Genomic DNA, 23,232 nt, shown 5'->3' with positions numbered 1-23,232 from the left:
CCCCTGGCAGTCGGGTCACAGGAGGATGCAGCTTCAGTGTTGACTCAGCCCAGATTCCTGGCCTGTTTTTCCCTCTTGGCGAAACATGCATTAAATAGCTTTTCGGAAATTTCCTGATTGGAATATTTGGAAGTGGCAATTTAAATTTTTTTTTAATTGTGGTAACATATACACAAAGTGAAATGTACCACTTTGACCTTTTTGAAGTGGGTGGTTCAGCGGCATTACCTGCATTCATGTGGCTGTGCAGCTATCACCAGAACTATGGCCACAACTTTTCCATGTTCCCCAGTGGCTGCTCAGTCCCCATGACACAGTAACACCCCGTTTCCCCTCCCGCAGTGCCTGGCACCCTCCATTTCTACCTTCTGTCTCTATGAATCGGGCCGCTCTGGGGACTTCGTATCAGTGGGACCATACAATGCTGCCCTTTTGCGATGGGCTCATCTCACTCAGTACAGTGTCCTCAAGGTTCAGCCAGGTTGTGTCAGGTGTCTGCCTCTCTTCCTTTTTAAGGCCACTTCCTTTTTAAGTCCATCCCCACTGTGAGGATGGACCTATTTTGCTTATCTGTCATCTGTCAATGGACACTGGGGTTGCCCCCACTTCTTGGCTATTGTGAACCATGCTTCTGTAAGCAAAGGTGAACACACATCTCTGAGTCTACTTTCCTCTCTTTTGAGAATGTACTAGAAATAGGGTAATAGCTGGATTCTATGTTTAATTTAAATTTCCTCAAGTCTAGCTCAGCCAGCCATTTTTCTCCCCCTTCCCAAACTATTTTTTTTTTTTAGACTGTGTTGCTTGTTTTAGAGTAGACACTTTCAAAAAAGACTTTCACAAGCTGCCTGATGTACTAGTTTAGCAAGGAAACTTTTTGAATTGCTGGCAATTAGAAAGCAGCTGTGGGCAGCATGGTTTGGTGTGCTAACTGTAACCATCTTGGGCAGGAGGATGAGTTTTTCTGGGAGGGAGGCTCCGTGGTGATGTAGGTTCACTGGCCTTACTGCTACTTTATGGCATTTCCCCAGTGACTTACAGAAAGGTTTATAGAACAGTCAGAGGAGGTGGAATCGTTCCTAGCCGCAACTTTAAAAAAAAAAAGCCTTTCCCATCATGTGGAAAATACCGAACATTTCTTGCAGGAACATTTGGGTCAGAATGACATTGTTCTGCTTTGGTGAATGTATTATCTTTGGAGAACGTTGAGGAAAACCCACTGAGCGTTGCCATATTTATTAGCACTGTGTCATACCTTTGCTTTCCTTCCGATTGTCGGTGGCCTTTTCTGTGGTTGGTTTGTCTGCTCATGCAGGTTCATCTCCTGGGTGATATTAACAGTGCCTTTTCTTGACACGTTGTGCAGAGAGATTCACCGTGTTTCAGTCATCCAAAGTTCAAGCCATCGCTGGGAGGCAGCGTGTTGTTTCTCTCAGGTTGGACGATTGCTGGACTCAGACAGGAAAACCTCAGATCAGGTTGCCTGCCTTCAGCGACTCGGCCCCGGGAGGTGCATGCGGGGTGGCACCCATGCCTCTGCGAGATACAGGCTTCCAGAGCAGGTGCATCTCTGGTCTGTGCCCTGTATCTGACCGGCAGTGTCCGTGTGTATCACAAAAGTGCGACGGGAATTTGCCGTATGGCTAAGAAACTCAAACAGGGGCTCTGTATCAACCTAGAGGAGTGAGATCGGGAGGGAGATGGGAGGGAAGTTCAAAAGGGAGGGGGTATATGTATACCTATGACTGATTCAGGTTGGGGTTTGACAGAAAACAACAAAATTCTGTAAAGCAATTATCCTTCAATAAAAAAATAAATTAAAATAATAAATGAGAGAATAAATTAAAAAAAAAAAGTGCACAGTTTGGAGGAGAAGGCTCCCACCCCCTGCCCCCTAGTGGGCTCCCAAACCATCATGTCCATCATGTCTGTGAGGCAGTAAGAGGCAGGTCTTGTTGACCATGTGCCCTGGTTGCTGCTGGAACCGAGGGGGAGGAGCTGTCCTTTCAGAACCACACAGCAGGTCTTGTGTGGTGACAGTTTTTGAGTGCGCTGTCATTGGTGCAAGGGAAGGACACTGTTTATGGGGATCACCCAAGGTGGTGACAGCCCCGTGGTGGTCAGGCGGCCGCCTGACCGTGGTGGGAGCTCATGAAGGCCGTCTGGTGTGGGGCCGAGCTCTTCTCAAGAGTGTGGGCAGACCCACTCCAGCTCGACTGCCAGCCAGGGTGGAAGTGGCCCTTCCAGCTGGTCCCCCACGTGGTCTGAGAGGGTTTGGGGCCTCTTGGTTGCTGGTGGCTCATGTGACATGCAGGTGTCACCCCTGCCCCAGGTCACACACAGCATGTTTCACTATCAAGTTCCTTTCAAGTTCTTGCGACTTGCATGACTCTCCGGAGTGGAGTCCACATTCTTCTTGGCAGGAGGGTAGCACGTGTGCTTTTGTGTGATCATGAGGCAGGCCATGGGCTGTTCGTCAGCAGGGGAGGCAGGGAGACAGGCCTGGTGGTGACCGCCTTGCCCCAAGCGGCTGCTTCACTGTCTGCCTCTTGAGCTTGGCTTGGACACCGTCACAGTCCTCGCAGCCACAGAAGCATTGGGTTGACGTCAGGCGTTCCGCTGGAAAGACCAGGCCTTGGCAGGGGAACGGCCATGGTGTGATGAGGTTGACAGCCCTTTGCTGGCCTTCTGGAAGGACTGCTGAGTCACCAGCCTCTCTGAGCCTGGGGCCCCTGCCTGAGGTGGGGCAGAGTGCTGTCGTGGAGGTGGTATAGGGTTTTGCTTCAAGGCTACCCTGGGCAGCCCCAGCTGTGTCTTCACTGCAGAGTCAGTAGCCACACCGGGGTCTGGGGCCTTTGTGGAACCCTGATACCAGTGATGGTCTTATTTCCATGGGAACACACAGTATTCACTATGTTCCTGAGCTGGTTGTCTGGTTGTGGGTTTGAGCGATTAGGTTTCCAGAGCTAATCAGAATAGACAATGCAGATTGCTGTTTCATTCAGAGTGGTGTCATCTAAAAATAGAACAGTGGCTTCACTGGTGAGTGAGGTGTTGACTGAGTGTGGAGAAGGCCCGTAAAACCTCCGCAGTGGGAGAAGGGTCAGGCTCGGAGCACACGGCCAAGGCTGAGGCATGCCCACCCCAGCCCCTCCCCTAGTCTTTCTGTTGCTGCTGCTTTCTGATTTCTTGACTGTAATTCCCAGCAAACGTTTCTTGTTACAGAGTACGGCGTTTGTGAAAACTTGCGGAAGCTGGAGATCACGGGCGTGTCTTGTCGAGATGTCTATGCCAAGCGTAAGTTACTCTGTTGTCATCTTCCGCTGACTGGTTCCAGAGGCGGACCCTCACTGAGCAGCAACCACGTAAAGTAAAAGTCCACGGCCCTCAGCCCACGGGCCAGTTCTCAGATGCCCCCTTAAAGTCAGAGGTGACGCCGTGGAGCCAGCACAGGCGTGACGGCACTGAGCAGGCAGGGGGCTCTCTTCTCCCCATTTCTGGCCAAAGCATGACTCTGACTTTGCAGCACAAGTGCATCAGGTGTTGTTTATCTGGGAGACGTGGCTGCCCTGAAAACAGCTCCGGGGGGCTCAGAGGCGCCCCTCTCTGGGTCCTGGCCCGCAGCCTGGCTGGAGATGTGGCAGCAGGGGTGACCGTGATGTGTGACAGCAGCCGGGCCCCTCCACCTCCCCGAGCCCTGCCCTTCCTGGGCTCGCTTCCTGCAGCAGTGGTGAGCCCCCAGTCCCCGCCCCTCCCCCCATTTCTTGTCCCCGCCCCTTTGCCTTCCAGAGTCGCCAGCAATGCTCCCTGATGCCCAGAGCCCCTGCCCCAAGCATCTCTCCTCTGGCCGTCCCTCAGGTGTGAGGCTGTTGGCACTGATGCCACCCAGGGTCCTGCAGGGGGCATCCTGCCTCTCCCTACCTGGGCTGGGGTGTGATGCGCTATTAACCCTCGGGGCTGGGTTGTAAAAGACGGTGTAAGAAAGACCTTTGGCCTAAGGGAGACCTGCTGAATTCTCTGGAAAGGACCTTAATTGTTCGTCTTAAAAGCATCTTGGTAGATTTTGGTTTTCACCTTCTTTTGCACTTTGTACCAGTTCTGCAGAGAACACTCAGACCAGGTGGTGCTTCTCCCTGAGCGGCTTCCCTAGGAAGCCAGGGCTGGGGTCCTCTGTGGGAACACCTGTGATTCAGAATGGGGGGCTTCCCAGGGGGCCAGCCCCTCCTCACGTGGCCCACACCCCCTGCACAAGCAGAGTGTGGGGAGGCAGGCCATGGGCCACAGTTGGCCCCTGAATCCAGGCTGACTTCCTCATCCCCTCAGACTTCTCTCCGTCTCAATCCCGTGGCCACTTGGGGGGTGTTAGATTGGCAGGTGTTCCTGGGTTAGTTTGCTCACGAGTTGGGAAATCTCCTGTCAGAGTCTCTGGGTTTCCGTGGATCTTCCTCTGAGGAGCCCAGCCACCCTGGACATGGGCAGTTCTTGGTGTTGGTGCTTGACTGTACCTTCAAGGTGGCCACGTCCCCACTACCCACCCGCCCCCGCCCCACTCCCACCAGAGCCCTGCATGTCCCGGCCTACTTCTACCTCCCAGCACCCCAGTTCCTCACTTGCCAGGGGCCTGGGCTGCATCCTTACTCACCATAGCCACCATCCCTGCCCTATCCCCCGCCCGGACCTGTCCTTGGTCCTGGACTTCCACCTTTCCCCACTCCTGTCCTTGGTCCTGGACTTCCACCTTCCCCCCACCCCTGTCCTTGGTCCTGGTCCCCACCCTTCCCTGCACCCACTTCCTGTGCTTGGTCCTGGTGGCAACCCCTTCCTGCACCCTGTACCTGTCCTTGGTCCTGGTCCTCCCCTCCCCCACCCCACCCCTGTCCTTTGTCCTGGTCCTCCCCTCCCCCCACCCCACCACTGTCCTTGGTCCTGGTCCCCACCCCTCCCTGCACCCTGGCCCTGGTCCTTGGTCCTGGTCCTCCCCTCTCCCCACCCCACCACTGTCCTTGGTCCTGGTCCCCACCCCTGCCTGCACCCTGTCCCTGTCCTGGGTCCTGGACCCAGTGCTGGTCTGCACAGGCTTTCCCGCTCCACCTTCCCTGTCCACGTTCGCACTTTAGTTTTTCTCTCTGACCTCTGCTCCATGTCCCACTCCCCAAGAAGACATGTGCCTCCAGGGGAAGTGGATCTGGGGGCCCTAGTGGTCACTCCTGGGAAAGTGTAGTTTCTTCTGGTCCTCTGGTCTCAGGGGCGAGAACAATGCTCCTTTGAATCCTGCAAAGCCCAGAGTTCCAGGAGTGGAGAGCTGGTTGTGTACCCTGTCCTCCTGCCCTCTGTCCTGGGGGTGTCCCCAGGGCCCCACTCCACCCTTGGCTCCAGCGTTGCTCCCCCAGAGTTGGAGTCTTAAGTCCGGGGAGTTCAGGAGGCCACCCTCGCTGTGGGCATCAGTATCTGTCTGAACCACACTGGCCGCAGTAGCCTCTGTCAGCACAGAAACGAGAGGCTTCCTGGCTTTGGGGAATGGTCAGCTGTTTCCTTGAGGGTCTAATACGACAAGTTCTTATCATCGGGCCGCTTGAGTTTGTTAGGCCATTTGATGATATCATGTGAAAGTGACTTGAGTTCCCTGTAAGAGCTGTAAGTCCTGAAATAGTCCTGGAGGGAGGCTTACACCTGCCTGGTGGTGGGGCTGAAGTGCCTGGGGGAGAACATGCGTGAGAAATTAAGGCCCCCACGGAGCTCATCTCAGCTGTGGGCAAAGGGGCTGGGGGCAGCTGTCCTGTGGAGGAGATGTCTGGGCACAGTGAGTGGGCAGGTGAGCAGTAGAGAGGGGCAGTCCAGCAAGAGGGGACAGGGCCATGGGGAGGTCACAGGCAAAGCAGGACATCTGGAGAGGTCATAACTGCTGGCTCTCAACCCCTTGAAAGTGGTTGCCAAGTGCAGAGGATGATTTGCAGTCTGTTAACCGGCATCCCAGAGTGTCTGATCTGTCCCGGCCAGTGTGAGCTTCAGCTTCTATCCTCACATCCCCGGAACCGTGTTTCTTTGAGTTTGCTCTGAGGGCCTCATCCTTAGCTTCCGGAGGAGGTGGTGAAAGAAAGTCACCCCTCTCCTCCTTAGATAGTGGACCCAGCTACCTTGATTCAGGAGCGAGGGGTCTGACTGAGTTCAGGGGCTGGCAAGTACTGTCCTTCAGCACAAACAGCATGCTCAAATGCAACAGGTGAAGGACATGCCAGGTATGCACCGGGCAAGCCGGGGATCCTAGCTGGGGTACAGGGCTCCCTACACGGTCACCCCAATATCTGTGAGCGTGACCTCTGACCTCCCTACTCAGCAAGCCTGGTGATCGTGGTGGGTGATGGAGAGAGAGCCTGGGGTTGGGGGAGTCCCGAGTGGGCCTGCCGTGGGGAGTTCCCAGCATGGATCGCTGACTGGCAGCAATGCCTGTCACCACAATTCCTTCTGGCCGGGCCTGCCACCATGGCGAGTGCCCCTGCAGGTTCCAGGGGTCGAGGACGTAAGGGGAAGCGTGTGATGTGGGTGAGCAAATGGCGAGTCCTGTCGAGAAGGCGGAAGCCCCCTCAGCCCCTTGCCTGCTGTGTCTGTTCAGGTATAAACCCACGAGTGAAGTCGGGACGTTTCATGAGAATTCTGCCCGATTACGAGCACATGAAGTACAGAGACGTGTACACCTGCCGTACGTACCCCCACCCTCAACCCCACCCTGGCTTCCGCTTCTGTGGCGAGCACCGCCGAGATGCTGCTGGCAGGGCCTGTCACCCAGGCTCTGGTCCCGGCAGTGGGCTGACCTCCTTGGCTTTTGCTGGTTTTCACCTCCTGAGTGGTAGCCCTGGGGCAGTTATACAAATGGGCAGGGTTTCTGCAGCCGCTTTGGGTTTGGGGTTGTAGCAAGCACGAGCATGTGTTGCTGTGCATTTTAACATTTATCGCTTCTTGAGACACAGGAGCCTTAAAACCTACCTCTTCCGAGATGAAATGTGAGTGTTCACATCTCGGCTTTGTAGTCATCATGTGTTAACAGTAGACGTCAATGTAAAAAGTTTACACACACAACAAAAGTACGTAGAAATAGTGGGTATTTCCTCCTTTGATGGGCATCACTTGAGCTCTAGACATCTTCCTAAGCCGTGTTCCACAGGGGAAGAATGCTGTCTCTGTTTGTATTGGGTTGAGCCAGGATGCGCTGGAAGCTGTTTTCACGTTTTCGAGAAGCACAGGCAACCCTCTCCTGCTCTTTTCCCCACCCCTTTGGGTGTCCAGGGGCCAGCGTCATCTGCATTGAGCAGACCCGCTCCTGAGTCTTAGAAGAGCATAGTTTCCAACAAAATCTGCTTAAAACAGAGAGAATAGAGTCATTGGTGGAATTTTTCCTAACCCCCACCGGACTCCATGTAGCTGCTGTGTGCTGGCCAGTCCTGTTTTACTCAGGGTCATCCTGAAGTCTAGGCAGTGTGCTCTGGGGCACTTTCTGGGCACTGTGCACTTACAAAGCCACCTCGTGTGTCACCCAGGCCCAGGGGACTGGTGTGGGAGCAGTCACCACACACCCGGGCTGGGCTGGCTGGCTGAAGATGTGAGTCCTGTTCCTTTTCTGGCCCTCTTGGGAGTCGGCTCTCTGGAACACTCTGTCCTGGGCTGTGCTATCCCCCCCGCGCCCAGCAGTCAGTGAGCCAGGCGCCATCTCCAGCCCCATAGGACAGATGGTGACGTTTCGGGTATCAATGAGAACAGCGGATCGATGGCACTGGCTGTGCTGAGGGGAAGCAGGTGTCGCGGGCTTTTAGGCACAAACAGACCAGCACTTAGAGGTTATCATGCCACAGGGCTGTCACAGGCTTCTTCCAGGACGTACACTGTCAGGCTGATGTGGAATTCCAGCACGCCTCTCGGGGTGACCGGGACCAGGAAGTGCCTCAGGTTGTTTTGAGAGGTGTCCTTCTCTGTGCCCAGAGGGTGGAGAGAAGCTTCCTGCAGTGATGAGGATGAGTCCTGAGTCCCGACGGTTGACCACACTTCTGGGAGACCACATCTCGAGCGTCTGGACCAGAGCCGCATGCGTGCTGTCCCCATTGCTTGGAGCTGACGCTGCCTCGAGGCCCTGCTTTAGTGGGGGATTGCTGGCGCCTCGAGCTGCGAGTGTAGTTATAAAAGCACAGCGGGACACCTGGGAGATCTAGACACAGTGACAGTAACCAGTTGTCAGCCTTGGTTGCCTTTCTCTGAGAACTGGTCTGTTATTTTAGATGGTCTACAAGAATACCAGGGAAAAATAAGCATGCGTGAAAAAAAGAAAAATCAATTTCAACTGAGCTTGAGCTTCTGTACGCCCAGGTGTTGTTCCAGGTTCCAGTGTCCTAAGGTGTCCCAACTGAGGGCTTCTTGATATTCGTGCTCTGATGCTCTCCCAAGCTCCAGAGACGTCTGCTGTGATGACTGGCTTGTGAGGAGCGAGGCCCTGGGCTCTTCCTTGTCCACTTGTGCTCTGTCTGGAGCCATGGGACCTCAGGTCCCCAGGTCCCCTGAAGTCTTCTGGGCCTTATTCCCTTGGACCTGAGAGACACAGTCTCTCTGAAGCCTTGTGGCCCAGATCAGCTGCTCCTGGGGGTGGTGTGTGTGTGTAGCTAACTGACAGTCTTGACAATCCATGTCTGTAGGATGTTGGGATTGTACCGGGGGTATGTGTGTTGCCTTTTTGATGAATCTAGCACATGTCTGTGTGTGTGAATCGATGGTGCACTTTGAACTTAAAAATAACCTCGTGTACCTGTAGGGCTCTGGGCTTTGAGGCTCAGACCCAGCATTCTGGCAGTGCTCCAGGTTGCTCGAGTAGACATGAGGTGTTTAGTGGAACATCACCCCCGTGGGTGAGGAGATGGCCAGGCCATTTTTAATCCTCAGGTATAGATGGCACAGGGTGGAGTCCTTGGAGGGGAAGTCCCCTCCAAAACCCAGTCTGCCAAGTGGAGCAGAGAACGCATTGCAGGATGGCTACGGAGAAAGGCAGGAGACCATGGGTAAGGATAAAGCAGAAGGGCCCTCCTGGAAAGGGCTGTGGGCACCAGCGGGGTGTGTGTCTGAGAGAGGAGAGCGTGTGTCTGTGGGATGTTTCTCCTGACTTTGTTCCGTATATCGATTTTGTATCCTGCCGCATTATGTGATTCATTTATTCAGTCTGAGTTTTTGGTGGTGTCTTTAGGGTATGGTAACATGTCATCTGCAAAATGGTGGCAGTTTTATTTCTTCCTTTTCAGCGTGAACACCTTCTATTTCTTTTTCTTGCCCGATTGCTCTGGCTTGGACTTCCAATCCTACACTGAATGACAATGGGGAGAGTGGGGATCCTTGTTTTTCAAAAGCTTTTTGCTGTTCATGTTTGATGTGCTGCTGGCTGTGGGTTTGTCACACATGGCCTCTGTTGTGTTGAGGTACACTCTCTCCATATCCTTTTATCATAAATGGGTGTTGCATTTTGTCAAAGACCTTTTCTGCGTGTGTGGAGAGGCTCCCGTGGTTGTTAGCCTTCATTTTGTGAATGTGGTGTGTCGCATTGATTGATCTGCGGGTTTTGTGTCATCCTTGCCTCCCTGGATAAAACCCCCTTCATCGTGGTGTGCGGTTCTTTTTGGTTTGCTGACGCTTTGTTGAGGATATTTGCATCTGTGTTCAGCAGGAATATTGGCCTTAAATTTTTTTTTCTCGTGGTGTCCTTGTCTGGTTTTAGTATCAGGGTCATGCTGGCCTCACAGAGTGAGTTTGGAAGTGTTTTCTCCTCTGATTTTATTCCAGCTACCTAAAGTTTCTAGTGGGTGGCAGGAGATACCGTCAGTTGCATGTAGGGTTTTCCTTTGGGCCTGAAACCTCAGTTCTGCACGACAGATGTAGTGATTCAAAAATGATGTTACAGCCTTGTGGGTGGTGGGCCGGCTGCCCCGAGCGTGGTGGGCCGTGGCAGCTGCTGGCAGGACAGCAGGGGCGAGACTGCTCAGTCTCAGCTCATGCCGAGGGAAGATGGGTCTTTTAGGCTGGGTGTTGTCAAGTGTGTTGGAGTTTCCCACTTGGCTTATTAAGTGGCCCTTCCCGTTGGCAGATGAGAATCGGCTGGCCCTGACTAGGACAGAGTGTTTTTCTGTTAGCTCCTGGGCTGAGAGGTTCCTTAGTCATCTTGGACCATTGTTCCTGTTTTGGTGGTGGTGGTGGGGTGACCTGAGAGCCTGGGCTGGTTTTCTGAACGCAACCATGCTGACCTTGGGGATCAGTGGTCGGCAGGGTCTCTGAGCTGGTGCTCCTTCTGGAAGGCCCAAGTCCTGCTTCATGGGGCTGAGAGCAGGAGCATTTTCACTGTTCTCGCTGAGTTAAAGTGTGGTTCTCTGGTTTCTGGTTGCTTCGCCTGTGAACTGGAACACCCGGCTTCCCTGGATTCCTGGGACTTGGGCGCTTTGAGCACGCCTGCTTCTGGTGGGACAGCCCCTGAAGGGTCTGATCCTGTCCACTGGCTGCCTCAGGTCCCAAGCCCACTGTCTGCATGTGGGCAGTGTCAGGTGGGCCCCATTCAGTGTGTGTGTGTCAGGCACTCAGTCGTGTCCGACTCTTTGCAACCTCATGGACTGTAGCTCGCCAGGTTCCCCTGTCCATGGAGTTCTCCAGGCAAGAATATTGGAGTGGGTTGCCATTGTCTTCTCCAGCCCCATTCAGTAAGTGGGACTGAATCCCACTTTACTCTCCTGACTTGAGTGGTCAATGCGTGTTTGGAGACGGAGGAAGGAGGGCTTGTTGAGCTGGGGATCCTCCTCCAGGTGGGGAGCCCTGGGGTTTGTTGAGCGCCTGGGCCAGGAGGTGCTGGGGACTCTGTCCTAAACCCGGGGGCCCCTCCTCTGCCTGAGGCAGGGTGCGGGCGTGGGTCAGAGGCGAGCCCGAGGGCAGGTGCTTGAGCTTGTCTGTGCTTGTTCCGTCCTGTGGCCGTGGCGCCTTAGAGCCGGCCTCCCAACAGGCCCGGGCACAGGCGGCCACCGTGCATATGGGGCTGCCCTTCCTGTCCTCACCCTGAAGTTTTGTGTGACTCAAGTGGACGCTTCAGTCCGAGGGCCACTGGGGCTTGTCAGGTCGCTTCTCCTGGACTAACCCTGAGACTTTCTGAAGAATATGTTGTAAAGCACAGGCATCACGTTATCTTAGGGAATAGAGTGCCTCTGGGCCAGCATGCTCCCAGCCCACCTGACGCCGGTGGTCTCTGACTTTCCCTCTAACTGTCCTGAGGGCCCAGGCTGGGTGGGCCAGGAGCCAGGGGCATACCCGTGTGTGCTCACCTGCGTGGAGCTTGCAATCCAGAGGCAGCTGCTGCTCTCGGCAGCACGGGAGGCTGGACTCTTTTTTTCAGAGAGTTGCTGCTTTTAAAGCAGAAGAAGGAACTCCCCTTTGGAAATTGCCAGGTCGGTGGCAGATTCTTTGGACAGACTTTCCAGGGGCTTCAGGATCAGATTGATTGATCTTGGAAAGATGGGAGACCGGAGATAAGAGAAGGCCATGCTGTATGGGCCCATTTGATTTTTTTCTCCACAGTTATATGGCAACATTTTAAAAGCATAACAGAAAAGTATAGAGAATTGTGCAGTGAGCACCCACTTACCCGACTCCGTAGCTCTCTGCCCCACTTCACCCCCACACACCTGTCCATGCATCCATCGTATAATGTGCTGTGTTTCTATGTAAGTGGCAGACATTAGTCTGTTTTACCCCTAAACACGTGCGTGTGTGCTGCACTGTCTGGAGCTCAGTATTTGCTTATGACTCTGACCCTGCTTATTATTGCTTGTTTAACAAATGCAAAACCTATGGGGGCACGGCCATGAGACAACCACTGACTTTAACATGTGTCTTGTAAGCTGACTCAGAAGATGTGTGTTCTGAGGCTGCAACCTTAGGGAGGCTGGTGGAACATTCCCACCAGTCTTCTGCACGCCCTGTGGGCTCGGGATGATGCTGGACCCGCTTTCCCTGTCCCTGTACCCCAGACCAAGTGGCGGCCGCAGAGCTGCTGTCTGGGCTCAGGTCCCTTTGGACCCTGCTGCCTGGCCTTCCTCCCTGAAGTTGTGATGATGCAGCTCCTGCACTTGGAGACCATCCATGGCTCCCACTGGGTGTTAGCCAAGGTTTTTAGACACAGAACCAGTTCCTTCATATAGAAAGAGAGCAGTATAAGAAGTTGGGTTGCACAACTATGGAGACCCTGACCAGTCCCAGGATCCAGTCAGCAGCCTGGAGACCCAGAGGAGCCAATTGTGTAGCTCCAGTTCGAAGTCTGGCAGGCTCCAGACCCAGGAAGATCCCATGTTTCAGTTCAAATCTGAAGGCTGGAAAAGACCATTGTCCCAGGTCAACACAGTCAGCCAAGAGAAAACTCCCTTGTTTGTGGGAGGGTTAGTCTTTTTGTCCACTTCAGGAAGAGCCCATGATTAGAGTTTGAAGTTAGAAAAGACTGATTTCCCAACATTCAGCCAGGCAGGAGGAGCTCCTTCATACTCACGGGAGCACCAGCCTTCTTCTGCTCAGTCCTTCAACTGATTGGACATGGCCCTCCACGAGGGAGGGCAATCTGCTTTCTCCGTCAGATGGCAGATTGAAATGTCACCCTCGTCTAGGAACACACACATATCAGAATAATGTTTGACCAAGAATGTCTGCCCACCCCTGGCCCCCATGGGCAAATCCAATTGACAGATGAATTCTAGCACCGCACACTGGCTGTGGTGAGACCCCAGACCCTGCAGCTGGCAGGCAGGGCCCTGCATGAGCTGGTTCACTTCTTTGTGCAGTTTGCTCCTCTTTTCACTTTTTCACTTTTCACTATTCACTCCACAAATACCCGTGCAAAGGAAGTGGAAGTGAAGGACTTTTCCCAGGACACCTGCTGCACATGGCCATGCAGTGGGATCGCAGGTTGGCCTCAAGTGCCCTTTTCTCTTGTTGCCCCCAGTAAATATACATGCATTGCTTTTGAAATAAGGCGGGAATGTGTTTTGTTTTTAAAGAAGGATGATCTGTTTTAAATCTTACTCTACAGCCCCATGACATTTTGGACTCTGCCCTGCTAAAGAGTCCCATGCTTACTCCATCGTGGAGACCGACGGGAGGCTCATCACCTCACCAGGGTGCCCACTGCATGTCTTTTGAGGCAGCAGTTCCTCGTCACTGGAGCTGATACGCAGAGGCTGGGTTTCAAAATAACCCCGTTATCATGCTTTCTAAAGACATTTTTACTCTTAGAATGATTTAGGAACTTGTAAGGTTTACTTAAAGCCCCATTTGTTTGCACGGCTCTCTTGTGAGCCTTCATGAGTGACCTCTTCACAAGCCTCACCCCCCACCAATGCTCTTCCCTCCGATTACTGACTCTGCATGGAGGCTGGCTGACTCTACAGCAAAGCCCTGTCCTCTCTCTCCCTGTAGTGCTTCACCGATACAGACACATCCTGGGCTTGTGGCAGCCGGATATCGGGCCGTACGGAGGACTGCTGAACGTGGTGGTAAGTCTGAAGAGCCTCGGGCCTGGATTCTTGTGCAAGGGACTTTGTCCACCTGCCTGAGTGGTTCCTACCTGACAGATAGTCGCAAAGACTCAACAGGCCAGGTGTTATTTTCTAAATGAGCAAAGATTCGTACTAAGTAGTTCTTGGCCCCTGCCACATGCAGGGACTTTGTGATACAAAATGCTTTACCTGATCCCTGCCTCTTGGACACCAAGGGCCGTTGATTGTCACAGGCCCCGGACACTCCCGTCTTGGGTTGTGCACAGGCCCTTTGCCCTAAATCAGGGTCTGAAAGGACAGGAGGCAGTGTGGGGCCCTCAGAGGCTGGCTCTGGATGGAAGGCCCATGCTGGCTCTGCTCCAAGGTATGTGTGGCACGTGCGTGGGGTTGTGGCAGGCACCTGTCCCTCCTCTGCAAGCCTGCCTTCTGCCTCCTCAAGCAGCATTTTAACTTCCCCTTTTCAGCCTTTATGGCTGGTCCCAGCAGGAGTGGCTGTTTGATATAAGCTCCTTGGTGGTAGCCAGGAGAAAAGTCTTTTGGTTTTAATCTTTATATGCTTCCTGATGACTTGCCTATCTTATGTAAAAAACTAACTGATCAATTTTTGGATCCGTCTGAAAAAATTCAGACCTGACTTTCCTTGGTGTTAACTGGAGTCAGCATCGAGGAGGACACGGCCCTTCTTGCTGGTGTTCTTGCTGACATGACTACAGCCTCCGGGACAGAAGCCGGGCGGGGCCTTGTATTCACCGAGCTCCAGGCAGGCGCCCCGGCCTTAGCGTCACTGTGGCCAGCAGTGCAGGGAAAACCAAGCCAGGGGTCCTTGCGGCAGCCTGGGGTCCACCTCTGCTTCCCTCTTGCTGCACATACACCTGGCGGGCCAGAAGCCTGAGTCCAGGGCTCTGGCTGCAGCTCGGGTCACAGCTGGCGGGTCTGCCTTGCTGCGGCTGTCAGGGTCCCAGGAGCCAGGTTCACGTGGATTGCCAGGTGACTCTGGTGACTCCGGGTTTTGCTCACCAGGTGGGGTTTGGTTAGGGATAAATATTGCTTCATATTCCTTATAATGTAGTGGAAACATCTGTTGAGAAACTCACTTCACATTTGTTTAATATTAATACCGCCAGGGAAGCCTTGCTGTTAGAATGTTCTCTCGGGATAAGCCAGACAGCTCCCAGCGTGGGCTTATTCTCTCCTTAGTTCCAGTGCGGGAGGGGGTCACTGTTTTTCTTACTGGCAGTGAATGATAGAGTTGTGTGTGTTTTTTTTTTTTAAAAGGGCTTCTGAAAGCAGGGGATAATTAGGGTAAAGTGGGGCCCCTGACAGAGCACCGTCAACTAGCCCTCCTCTCAGACGATTAGTGATTGAGTTCCGTCCTTCTCTGTCGCTGGAACCAGAAGCTGGGGACTCAACCCCCCCGGGGAGGCAGGACTGGCTGGGGGGCCACCGTGTGGGTGGCAGAGGCACCCCCGCCCTCCACGAGAACGCGCGCTTGCTGAGTGTGGTGCCCGGGGACTGTCCCTTCCTTTATCCCCGTCACCACTTTTATCGTGTGGCACTCTAAACACACACAGGGTGGCAGGGTGACGCCCACATGCCCGCCTCCTGGCAGCTGCCTGGTGCCAAATTCACGGCCCCTTTGCCTTTTCTTTTCAGTATTTTAATGCAAGCCCCAGGCTCCTGACAGTCCGTGTTTGTGCTTCAGCGTGGGTCTCTAACTCCAGTACCCACACACGTGAGGTTCTGACCACAGCTCACCACAGCAGCACTGGTCCCCGGGTCCCCTGAGGCCCCATCCACACTTGAGGCTCCCCATGCATCTCAGAACCACCCTCAGCTGCTGGCTCATCCGCCTCAGGATCTAAGCCAGGGCCTCCTGTCGCGCGTTGGTCTTGGCTCCCGAGTCTCCCCTGGCAAGAGCAGCGCCCGTTCCTTCTCGAGTCTGCTGCCCTGTTGGGGGTCGCTCTCTGAATCACTCCTGCTTCTTTCCTGTGTCTTTGGGCTTCTTCCCTTGCCCCGCCCCCCGTGCCCACTTCAGAGCTGGATGCTCTCTCTCAGTAGCTTGCTTGGATCCAGGTCTTACTGCTGTATTTTCTATTGAAAAATTAGCTAATTTTTTCAGCTTGGTTTAGTATAGTTACCAAAACTGTGAGGTCTGTAAAGCGTACCTTGTGGCGATTTGAGGCACAAGTAACATCGTGGAAGGAGTCCCCCTTCTAGTTAGTCAAGGTACCCATCACCTCACAGTTTGATCCCTTTACGAGGGGTGGGGAGAACTGTGATTTCTGTTTCTCAGCATATTTCAATGATGTAACAGTGTTACCAGCTTTAGCTACCACGTTTCATGTTGGATAAACTACTTAAATTAGTTATTTAATTAATAATTAATTAATGGCGGGAGAGACCGTGCTCGTCCTGCTGCTCTGGGTCCCTGCAGGACTGGGATGTGGATGTGGCTGGTCCTCACTGTTGGGGGGGTTTCAGTTCAGTTGCTCAGTCGTGTCCGACTCTGCAACCCATGAATCGCAGCACTCCAGGCCTCCCTGTCCATCACCATCTCCCGGAGTTCAGTCAAACTCACGTCCATCGAGTCGGTGATGCCATCCAGCCATCTCATCCTCTGTCGTTCCCTTTTCTTCCTGCCCCCAATCCCTCCCAGCATCAGAGTCCTTTCCAACGAGTCAACTCTTCGCATGAGGTGGCCAGAGTACTAGAGTTTCAGCTTTAGCATCATTCCTTCCAAAGAACACCCAGGGCTGATCTCCTTTAGAATGGACTGGTTGGATCTCCTTGCAGTCCAAGGGACTCTCAAGAGTCTTCTCCAACATCACAGTTCAAAAGCATCAATTCTTCGGCACTCAGCTTTCTTCACAGTCCAACTCTCACATCCATACATGACCACTGGAAAAACCATAGCCTTGACTAGACAGACCTTTGTTGGCAAAGTAATGTCTCTGGTTTTCAATATGCTATCTAGGTTGGTCATAACTTTTCTTCGAAGAAGTAAGCATCTTTTAATTTCATGGCTGCAGTCACCATCTGCAGTGATTTTGGAGCCCCCAGAAATAAAGTCTGACACGGTTTCCACTGTTTCCCCATCTGTTTCCCATGAAGTGATGGGACCAGATGCCATGATCTTCGTTTTCTGAATGTTGAGCTCTAAGCCAACTTTTTCACTCTCCTCTTTCACTTTCATCAAGAGGCTTTTTAGTTCCTCTTCACTTTCTGCCATAAGGGTGGTGTCATCTGCATCTCTGAGGTTATTGATATTTCTCCCGGCAATCTTGATTCCAGCTTGTGCTTCTTCCAGCCCAGTGTTTCTCATGATGTACTCTGCATATAAGTTAAATAAGCAGGGTGACAGTATACAGCCTTGATGTACTCCTTTTCCTATTTGGAACCAGTCTGTTGTTCCATGTCCAGTTCTCACTGTTGCTTCCTGACCTGCATATAGGTTTCTCAAGAGGCAGGTCAGGTGGTCTGGTATTCCCATCTCTTTCAGAATTTTCCACAGTTTCTTGTGATCCACACAGTCAAAGGCTTTGGCATAGTCAATAAAGCAGAAATAGATGTTTTTATAGAACTCTCTTGCTTTTTCGATGATCCAGCAGATGTTGGCAATTTGATCTCTGGTTCCTCTGCCTTTTCTAAAACCAGCTTGAACATATGAAAGTTCACAGTCCATGTATTGCTGAAGCCTGGCTTGGAGAATTTTGAGCATTACTTTACTAGTGTGTGAGATGAGTGCAATTCTGCAGTAGTTTGAGCATTCTTTAGCATTGCCTTTCTTTGGGATTGGAATGAAAACTGCCCTTTTCCAGTCCTGTGGCCACTGCTGAGGTTTCCAAATTTGCTGGCATATTGAGTGCAGCACTTTCACAGCATCATCTTTCAGGATTTGAAAGAACTCAACTGGAATTCCATCACCTCCACAAGCTTTGTTCGTAGTGATGCTTTCTAAGGCCCACTTGACTTCACATTCCAGGATGTCTGGCTCTAGGTGAGTGATCATACCATCGTGATTATCTTGGTCATGAAGATCTTTTTTTGTACAGTTCTTCTGTGTATTCTTGCCACCTCTTCTTAATATCTTCTGTTTCTATTAGGTGCATACCATTTCTGTCCTTTATCGAGCCCATCTTTGCATGAAATGTCCCCTTGGTATCTCTAATTTTCTTGAAGAGATCTCTAGTCTTTCCCATTCTGTTGTTTTCCTCTATTTCTTTGCATTGATCGCTGAGGAAGGCTTTCTTATCTCTCCTTGCTATTCTTTGGAACTCTGCATTCAGATGCTTATATCTTTCCTTTGCTCCTTTGCTTTTCGCTTCTCTTCTTTTCACAGCTATTTGTAAGGCCTCTCCAGACAGCCATTTTGCTTTTTTGCATTTCTTTTCCATGGGGATGGTCTTGCTCCCTGTCTCCTATACAATGTCACGAACCTCAGTCCATAGTTCATCAGGCACTCTATCAGATCTAGTCCCTTAAATCTATTTCTCACTTCCACTGTATAGTCATAAGGGGGGTTAGGGTGGGGATACTGTGCCTCACCCAACCCCGACCCTCACCCTTGTGTGGACCTGCGTGCAGGTGGATGGCTTGTTCATCATTGGCTGGATGTACCTGCCTCCCCACGACCCTCACGTGGATGACCCCATGCGGTTCAAGCCCCTGTTCCGAATCCACCTGATGGAGAGGAAGTCGGCCACGGTGGAGTGCATGTACGGCCACAGAGGGCCCCACAACGGCCATGTCCAGGTGAGGCCAGGGCTCCTTGCTGCTCCCCGGGGCCCAGTGCCAGCTGCCTGCCAGGGTCTTCCCAGCAGCACCCCCAACCTGCGCTGGTCAGCAGGAGTGGGGATTCAGGCTTGGCCCAGTCCTTCTGGGTGCTGTTGATGCTGCTACCCTGCTTCAGAGATTCACTGGCTGGAGCTGTCCCGGCTTCTGCCTCCACTTAGAACCATGTGTCCTTCTAAGCGAGGTTCTTTTCTCCTCCTTTGGAAGGGTGTCTGCTTGGAATAAGACATTTTACTCTTGGGTGTGGGCCTGGCAGATAGCCACCCGCGAGCGAGTTAGCGAGCGGGCATCCTTGCTGCCTCAGTAGGAGAGTGCGGCTCGAGGACACCCCCTGGGAGCAGCGATGCCGCCTGCGCTCAGGGGGTCCCCAGTGCCCTTCTAGGACCACCCACCATCTGGCGGCCTCTGGGGCCCCTGGATGATGGGGGGCATGGGAGCGGGAGGGCCTGGTGCACCCCTGCTCTGATGGGGCCGCCGGGGCTCACTGGTGACCCTCTCTCCGTCTTATGGACACTCAAGATCGTGAAGAAGGACGAGTTCTCCACCAAGTGCAACCAGACGGACCACCACAGGATGTCTGGCGGGCGGCAGGAGGTGAGGCCGACTCTGCTGTCCCGGGGAGTGACATGAGGGTGGACATGTGAAGGGAGGCCGCCTCCCAGGCTCATCCTCATGGTGTGGATGTGTGTGCCGGGCTGAGGATAAACACGCCGAGTAGAAGTGGTTCTCTGACTGCTTCTCCATCGCCCCTTTGACAAGAGGCCCGAGGGCTGCGGGGTCTCATTGCAGGTGTGAGTTGCAGGGAGACCAGAGGCTTTATCAGGGCGAACCCCTTAGAGCCAGAGGCTGGGCTGCCTGAGGTGCTGGGGGGTCCACCCGAGTCCTGGGGTGGGGAGCTCGCCATCTGGCCCACGGTCACTCTGCCCGCCTCAGCTGCCCGGGGTCTCTCTGCTGGCTCCTTGTGCTCTACCTCTCCACCTCTGTCTCTCCCTCCAAGTAGGGAGTTAGAGGATGGTGTTCTTCTGTGGATTCACATGTCAGCTGAGACATCCCCACTCTTAGCTGAGTCTTGCCGACCTAGAGAGTGGCTTCAGGCTCCAGGGGGAGAGGAATCATGATGGCTCTGAAGATAAGATGAAAGCCTGAGCCACCCTGTGCTCTGATGGTTGATAATCACGTAAAATTCTGGACCACAGTGGTGCTTCCCAAGGGAATAGAGGACTCCTGGTGGCCTCAGAGGGCAGGAGGGTAAACTTATCACTGTCTCCAGGTGGAGACCTGTCCTTGACTCTGAGCCCCCGGCCCCTGCAGGCCCTGCTGGCTCTCACCCCTCCCTCTGCTCAGGAGGAAGCCCCACCCCAGCCCTTCTCTGCCCTCATCAATGCCCAAAGCCTGCTCTGCATAAACTGCATCCTGAGGCTTGCCAAAACCCCGCCCCCACCTCTACCTCCCCACGCTCTGGGTTACCTACCAGCTTTGTGCCACTTCCAAGGCCACGTCCAGACTGTCTTGGCCCCTCTTGGGACTGGGGTGTTGCGCTTGCTCCTTACCTGTCCCTCCTGAAGCTGCAGCCTCATCTCTGGGGTCCCCAAGGGCAGTGCAGGGCTTTGTCTGCCCAGACCCCAGCTGTGTGCCTGTTGTCTAACTCCCACTGCGGATGGTGCCTGCTTTCTTCCTGGGTGGGATGGCGTGGCTGAGCCACCATACCCATCCCCATCTGTCCAGACCCCGCGGCCTGAGGCTTCTGGAAGTCGGGGGTTGGGGGGAGCTGTGAGGAGGAGCATGGATGGGAAAGGGAGGAGAGGGTGGCGGGTCCCACCCACGGCGTGCAGAAAGCCTGTGGTGCTGGACACTCTGAGTTGCACACAGTTGCTTTTATTTTGCTTTCCTTTGTCTTATATACTTTCTCACCGCCTTCCCAAAATGATGCTTCCTGAACTGTCACCATCAGATGCAGAATGCTCAGAATCCAGAGGGAGAAGAGTGCTGAGACGGCCCCACCAGGGTGGCCTCCGCAAGTCCACTCTCCATCATCCCTTGTTTCCCTTGGCCTTTGTGGTGTCACTGTGGTCTATCTAATTTAGATAGTTTTTCTGTTTTTTTCTTTTTTGTTTTTTAGCTTAACTGGTATTCCAGAAACATTTCCCAGTCTCATTAATATTATATACAAACTTTTCTTTTTTTGGCCGTGCTGCATCAATCGCGGGATCTTCCTTCCTTGACCAGGGATTGAACCCATCCCCCTTGCTTTGGAAGCACAGAGTCTTAACCACCAGATGGCCAGGGATGTCTCTGCAGACTTTAGTTTTTATGCAACATTCCATCCATCATCTTGCTTTGGTGTAACAACCGTAGGCGTGTGACTGTCCTGCAGTTGGACATGGGGTTTGTGCTCAGCTGTTCCCCTGTCATCCTTTGACCACATGCTCGAGTGACCTGCCCTCTGGGAGCCTCAGCCCTTGTCTATAAAACGGGGCCCTGAGATTGCCTGTAGTCGCGGGTGATTTGGAGCATTGAGTGGTCAATGGCTTAGAGGCAGGCCTGATTGGAGCCGCCTAAGAGAGATGCTGGGCATTATTTTTGTGACTGCTGCATGGACTCTGCAAAAGTGGAATTGTATAAAAGGCCCTGAAGGTCCTCCAGATTGTGCTTCAGATTGTGTTCCCACGCTGTCAGTTCGCTGGTTCCTGTTTACAGCCCACCATGGTGCGTGGGGCCCTCTGCCCTGCTGCACTCCTGCCAGCCCTGATTGGCTGTGGCAGAGATGAGACCGGTGAGCATGTGGCCTTGGGTTATTAGCTTTAATTCTGTCACCTGCTAGCTGTGTGGCTCTGGAAAGTTCTGTGGACCAGGGAAGGTGTTAGCACCCAGCTCCTAGGCTGCTGTGCAGAACGAGGCGATGGTGGTGGGGTGTTGGCCATGGTGAACCAGCCCTGGATCTGTAATGGACTTCTTGTCTGGTATGTTTTCTGCCCCTGTGTTTTTCCTTGTGGATACATATCTGATGAGATAATTTCATAGTGAGCGTATCTGTTCTGAGTAATTGGGTCTGGTTGGTATTCCTAATGACTGACCTCATGCGAAGGAAATAAGATTATGACGGTTCACAAGCCAGTTTCTTGGCTCTCAGCTCAAGTCTGATTATGTGCCGTGACAGCACTGAAATCCTGGCTCGCTGCATTCCCTCACCTCCATCTTCATCTGGTATTTCTCTATTTGATTTTTTTTTAAGGGCCTTTCCTCCATGAGTTCAGCCACGTAAGTGGGAGGTTTTGATTTTGATGAAGTCTAACCTGTGAGGTTTTTTCTTTTGTGGTTATTGTTTCACCCCCAGACTGCAAAGACAGTGTGTTTCTCTCTGTGATTGTTTTTAGGAGTTTGGTAGCTTCACGTTACGTTTCGGTCTGTGACCTGTCTTGAATGGTTACTGTATGTGGCGGGGATCGCTTCTTTGTTCCCTGTGGTTGTTGGTTTGTGCCCCATTTGTGGAAAAGAAAGACTTTTTCCCTGTTGGGTGGCTTGGATGCTGTGGTTGAAAGTCCATTCCTGAGACACATGTGGGTGTTTCTAGGCTCTGTCTTTTTTTTTTGGCAGTACCACATGTCTTGCAGTGTCTCTGTTCCCTGACCAGAGACTGAACCTGGTCCATGGCAGTGAAAACCCAGAGTCCTAACCATGAGGCCACCAGCGAACTCCCTCCAGGTCTCTCCCTAGCTCTGACCTCACGCTCAGCCGCCGTCTCGGTTACTGTCGCTTTGCAGTGAGTCAGCCACGTTAGCGTGCATCCTCTAGCCTTGTTCTTTTGCAAGGTTGCTCTGGATGTTCCAAAGGGGTTTCAGAATCAGCTCAGCAGTTTCTCCAGAGAATCTGATGGGATTACGGCTGGCCTGGTGTTGAGTCTGTAGGTCAGTGTGAGACAGTTGCTGACCTAATACTGAATCTTTTGGTCCACAGGTGTCTCTGACCTGTGGGCCTCTTCACCCCCTTTCAGCAGCATCTTGGGGTTTTCAGAGTAGAACTATCACCCATGCTTTGTGTATTTATTCCTAAGTCTGTGTGTTTTTTGAGGCTGTTGTAAATAGGATTTTAAAACTTTCATTTTCCAATTTTGTTCTGTTAGTATATAAAAAATTCAGTTAATTGTTATTTGTTGACCTTGTATGTCTAACAGTTGTTTATTTCAGTCACTAGTAATTTCTATTCTTTGCCAGGGTATGAGCAGTAACATATTAAAGCAGTTGACAGATAGTAGCCTTTTTTTTTTTTTTTTTTTTTTAGTAAATTGTTTTTGCTTGTGTTTGTAGAGCTAATTCTAGATAGTCACTGGAAACACTGTACTGAGTTAGGAACACGTAGCTGTGGATTAGCTATGTTGAATGTACAGAACGAAACAATGAAGTGCTAAATATCCTTCGCATAGCTTGATGCCATAATGAATTATGGGGCTTCGTGGATGCACTGTTTAAAAAGCTTTCTTTTTACAAATATACTTACTGAACATAACTAGGAAGACAGGTTTTAAAAAGGAAAGTCCACCCACACCCTCCACCCTGCCCATCCCTGTCCTGTACTCACTGGGGGCTGCAGAAAGCAGACGTGGCCAGCACAGGGGTCCGATGTGCCTGCTCCCCCAGAGGCCCGACAACCAGGCTCAGTGTACATGCTGCCGTCTGGCGCGGAAGCAAGGCTCATACAGTTGCCTCCCAGGCACTCTTGACAGCGCTGTGGCCCCAGCCTCCACAAAGGACGCCCATGGTCCCTAAGTGTCCTTCCTGTTGAAGTTGGGAAAGTGGGGACCAGAGCCCCAGGCTCCTCAACAGGAAGGGAGGCTGGGAGCTGGAAGAACGAATGCACACAGTCCCGTCCCTCCTGCCCAGCTTGCGTCTTCATGCTGTCC

At 52.7% G+C, this 23,232-nt stretch overlaps 1 protein-coding gene across 4 annotated transcripts in view; it reads left to right on the top strand.

Annotated features, from left to right (window-relative positions):
- FBXO31 (F-box protein 31) overlaps positions 1-23,232 on the top strand; it is a 36,650-nt gene that overhangs the window by 7,422 nt on the left and 5,996 nt on the right. The window contains exons 2-6 of one of the 4 annotated variants that reach the window (XM_025268496.3): positions 3,226-3,297; positions 6,611-6,697; positions 13,465-13,541; positions 18,129-18,296; positions 18,855-18,929. In XM_025268496.3, coding sequence (XP_025124281.1) covers positions 3,226-3,297; positions 6,611-6,697; positions 13,465-13,541; positions 18,129-18,296; positions 18,855-18,929 — 479 coding nt within the window. Of the gene's footprint in view, positions 1-3,225; positions 3,298-6,610; positions 6,698-13,464; positions 13,542-17,479; positions 17,542-18,128; positions 18,297-18,854; positions 18,930-23,232 lie in introns of those variants that run through there. The other 3 variants (XM_006046128.4, XM_006046129.4, XM_025268497.2) reach the window with 3 other exon arrangements.

This window comes from Bubalus bubalis, chromosome 18 (assembly GCF_019923935.1).
Source record: "Bubalus bubalis isolate 160015118507 breed Murrah chromosome 18, NDDB_SH_1, whole genome shotgun sequence".
Classification (NCBI taxonomy): Eukaryota; Metazoa; Chordata; class Mammalia; order Artiodactyla; family Bovidae; genus Bubalus; species Bubalus bubalis.
The sequence above is the reverse complement of the archived record's forward strand: the minus strand, read 5'-3'. Positions and strand labels throughout refer to the sequence as shown.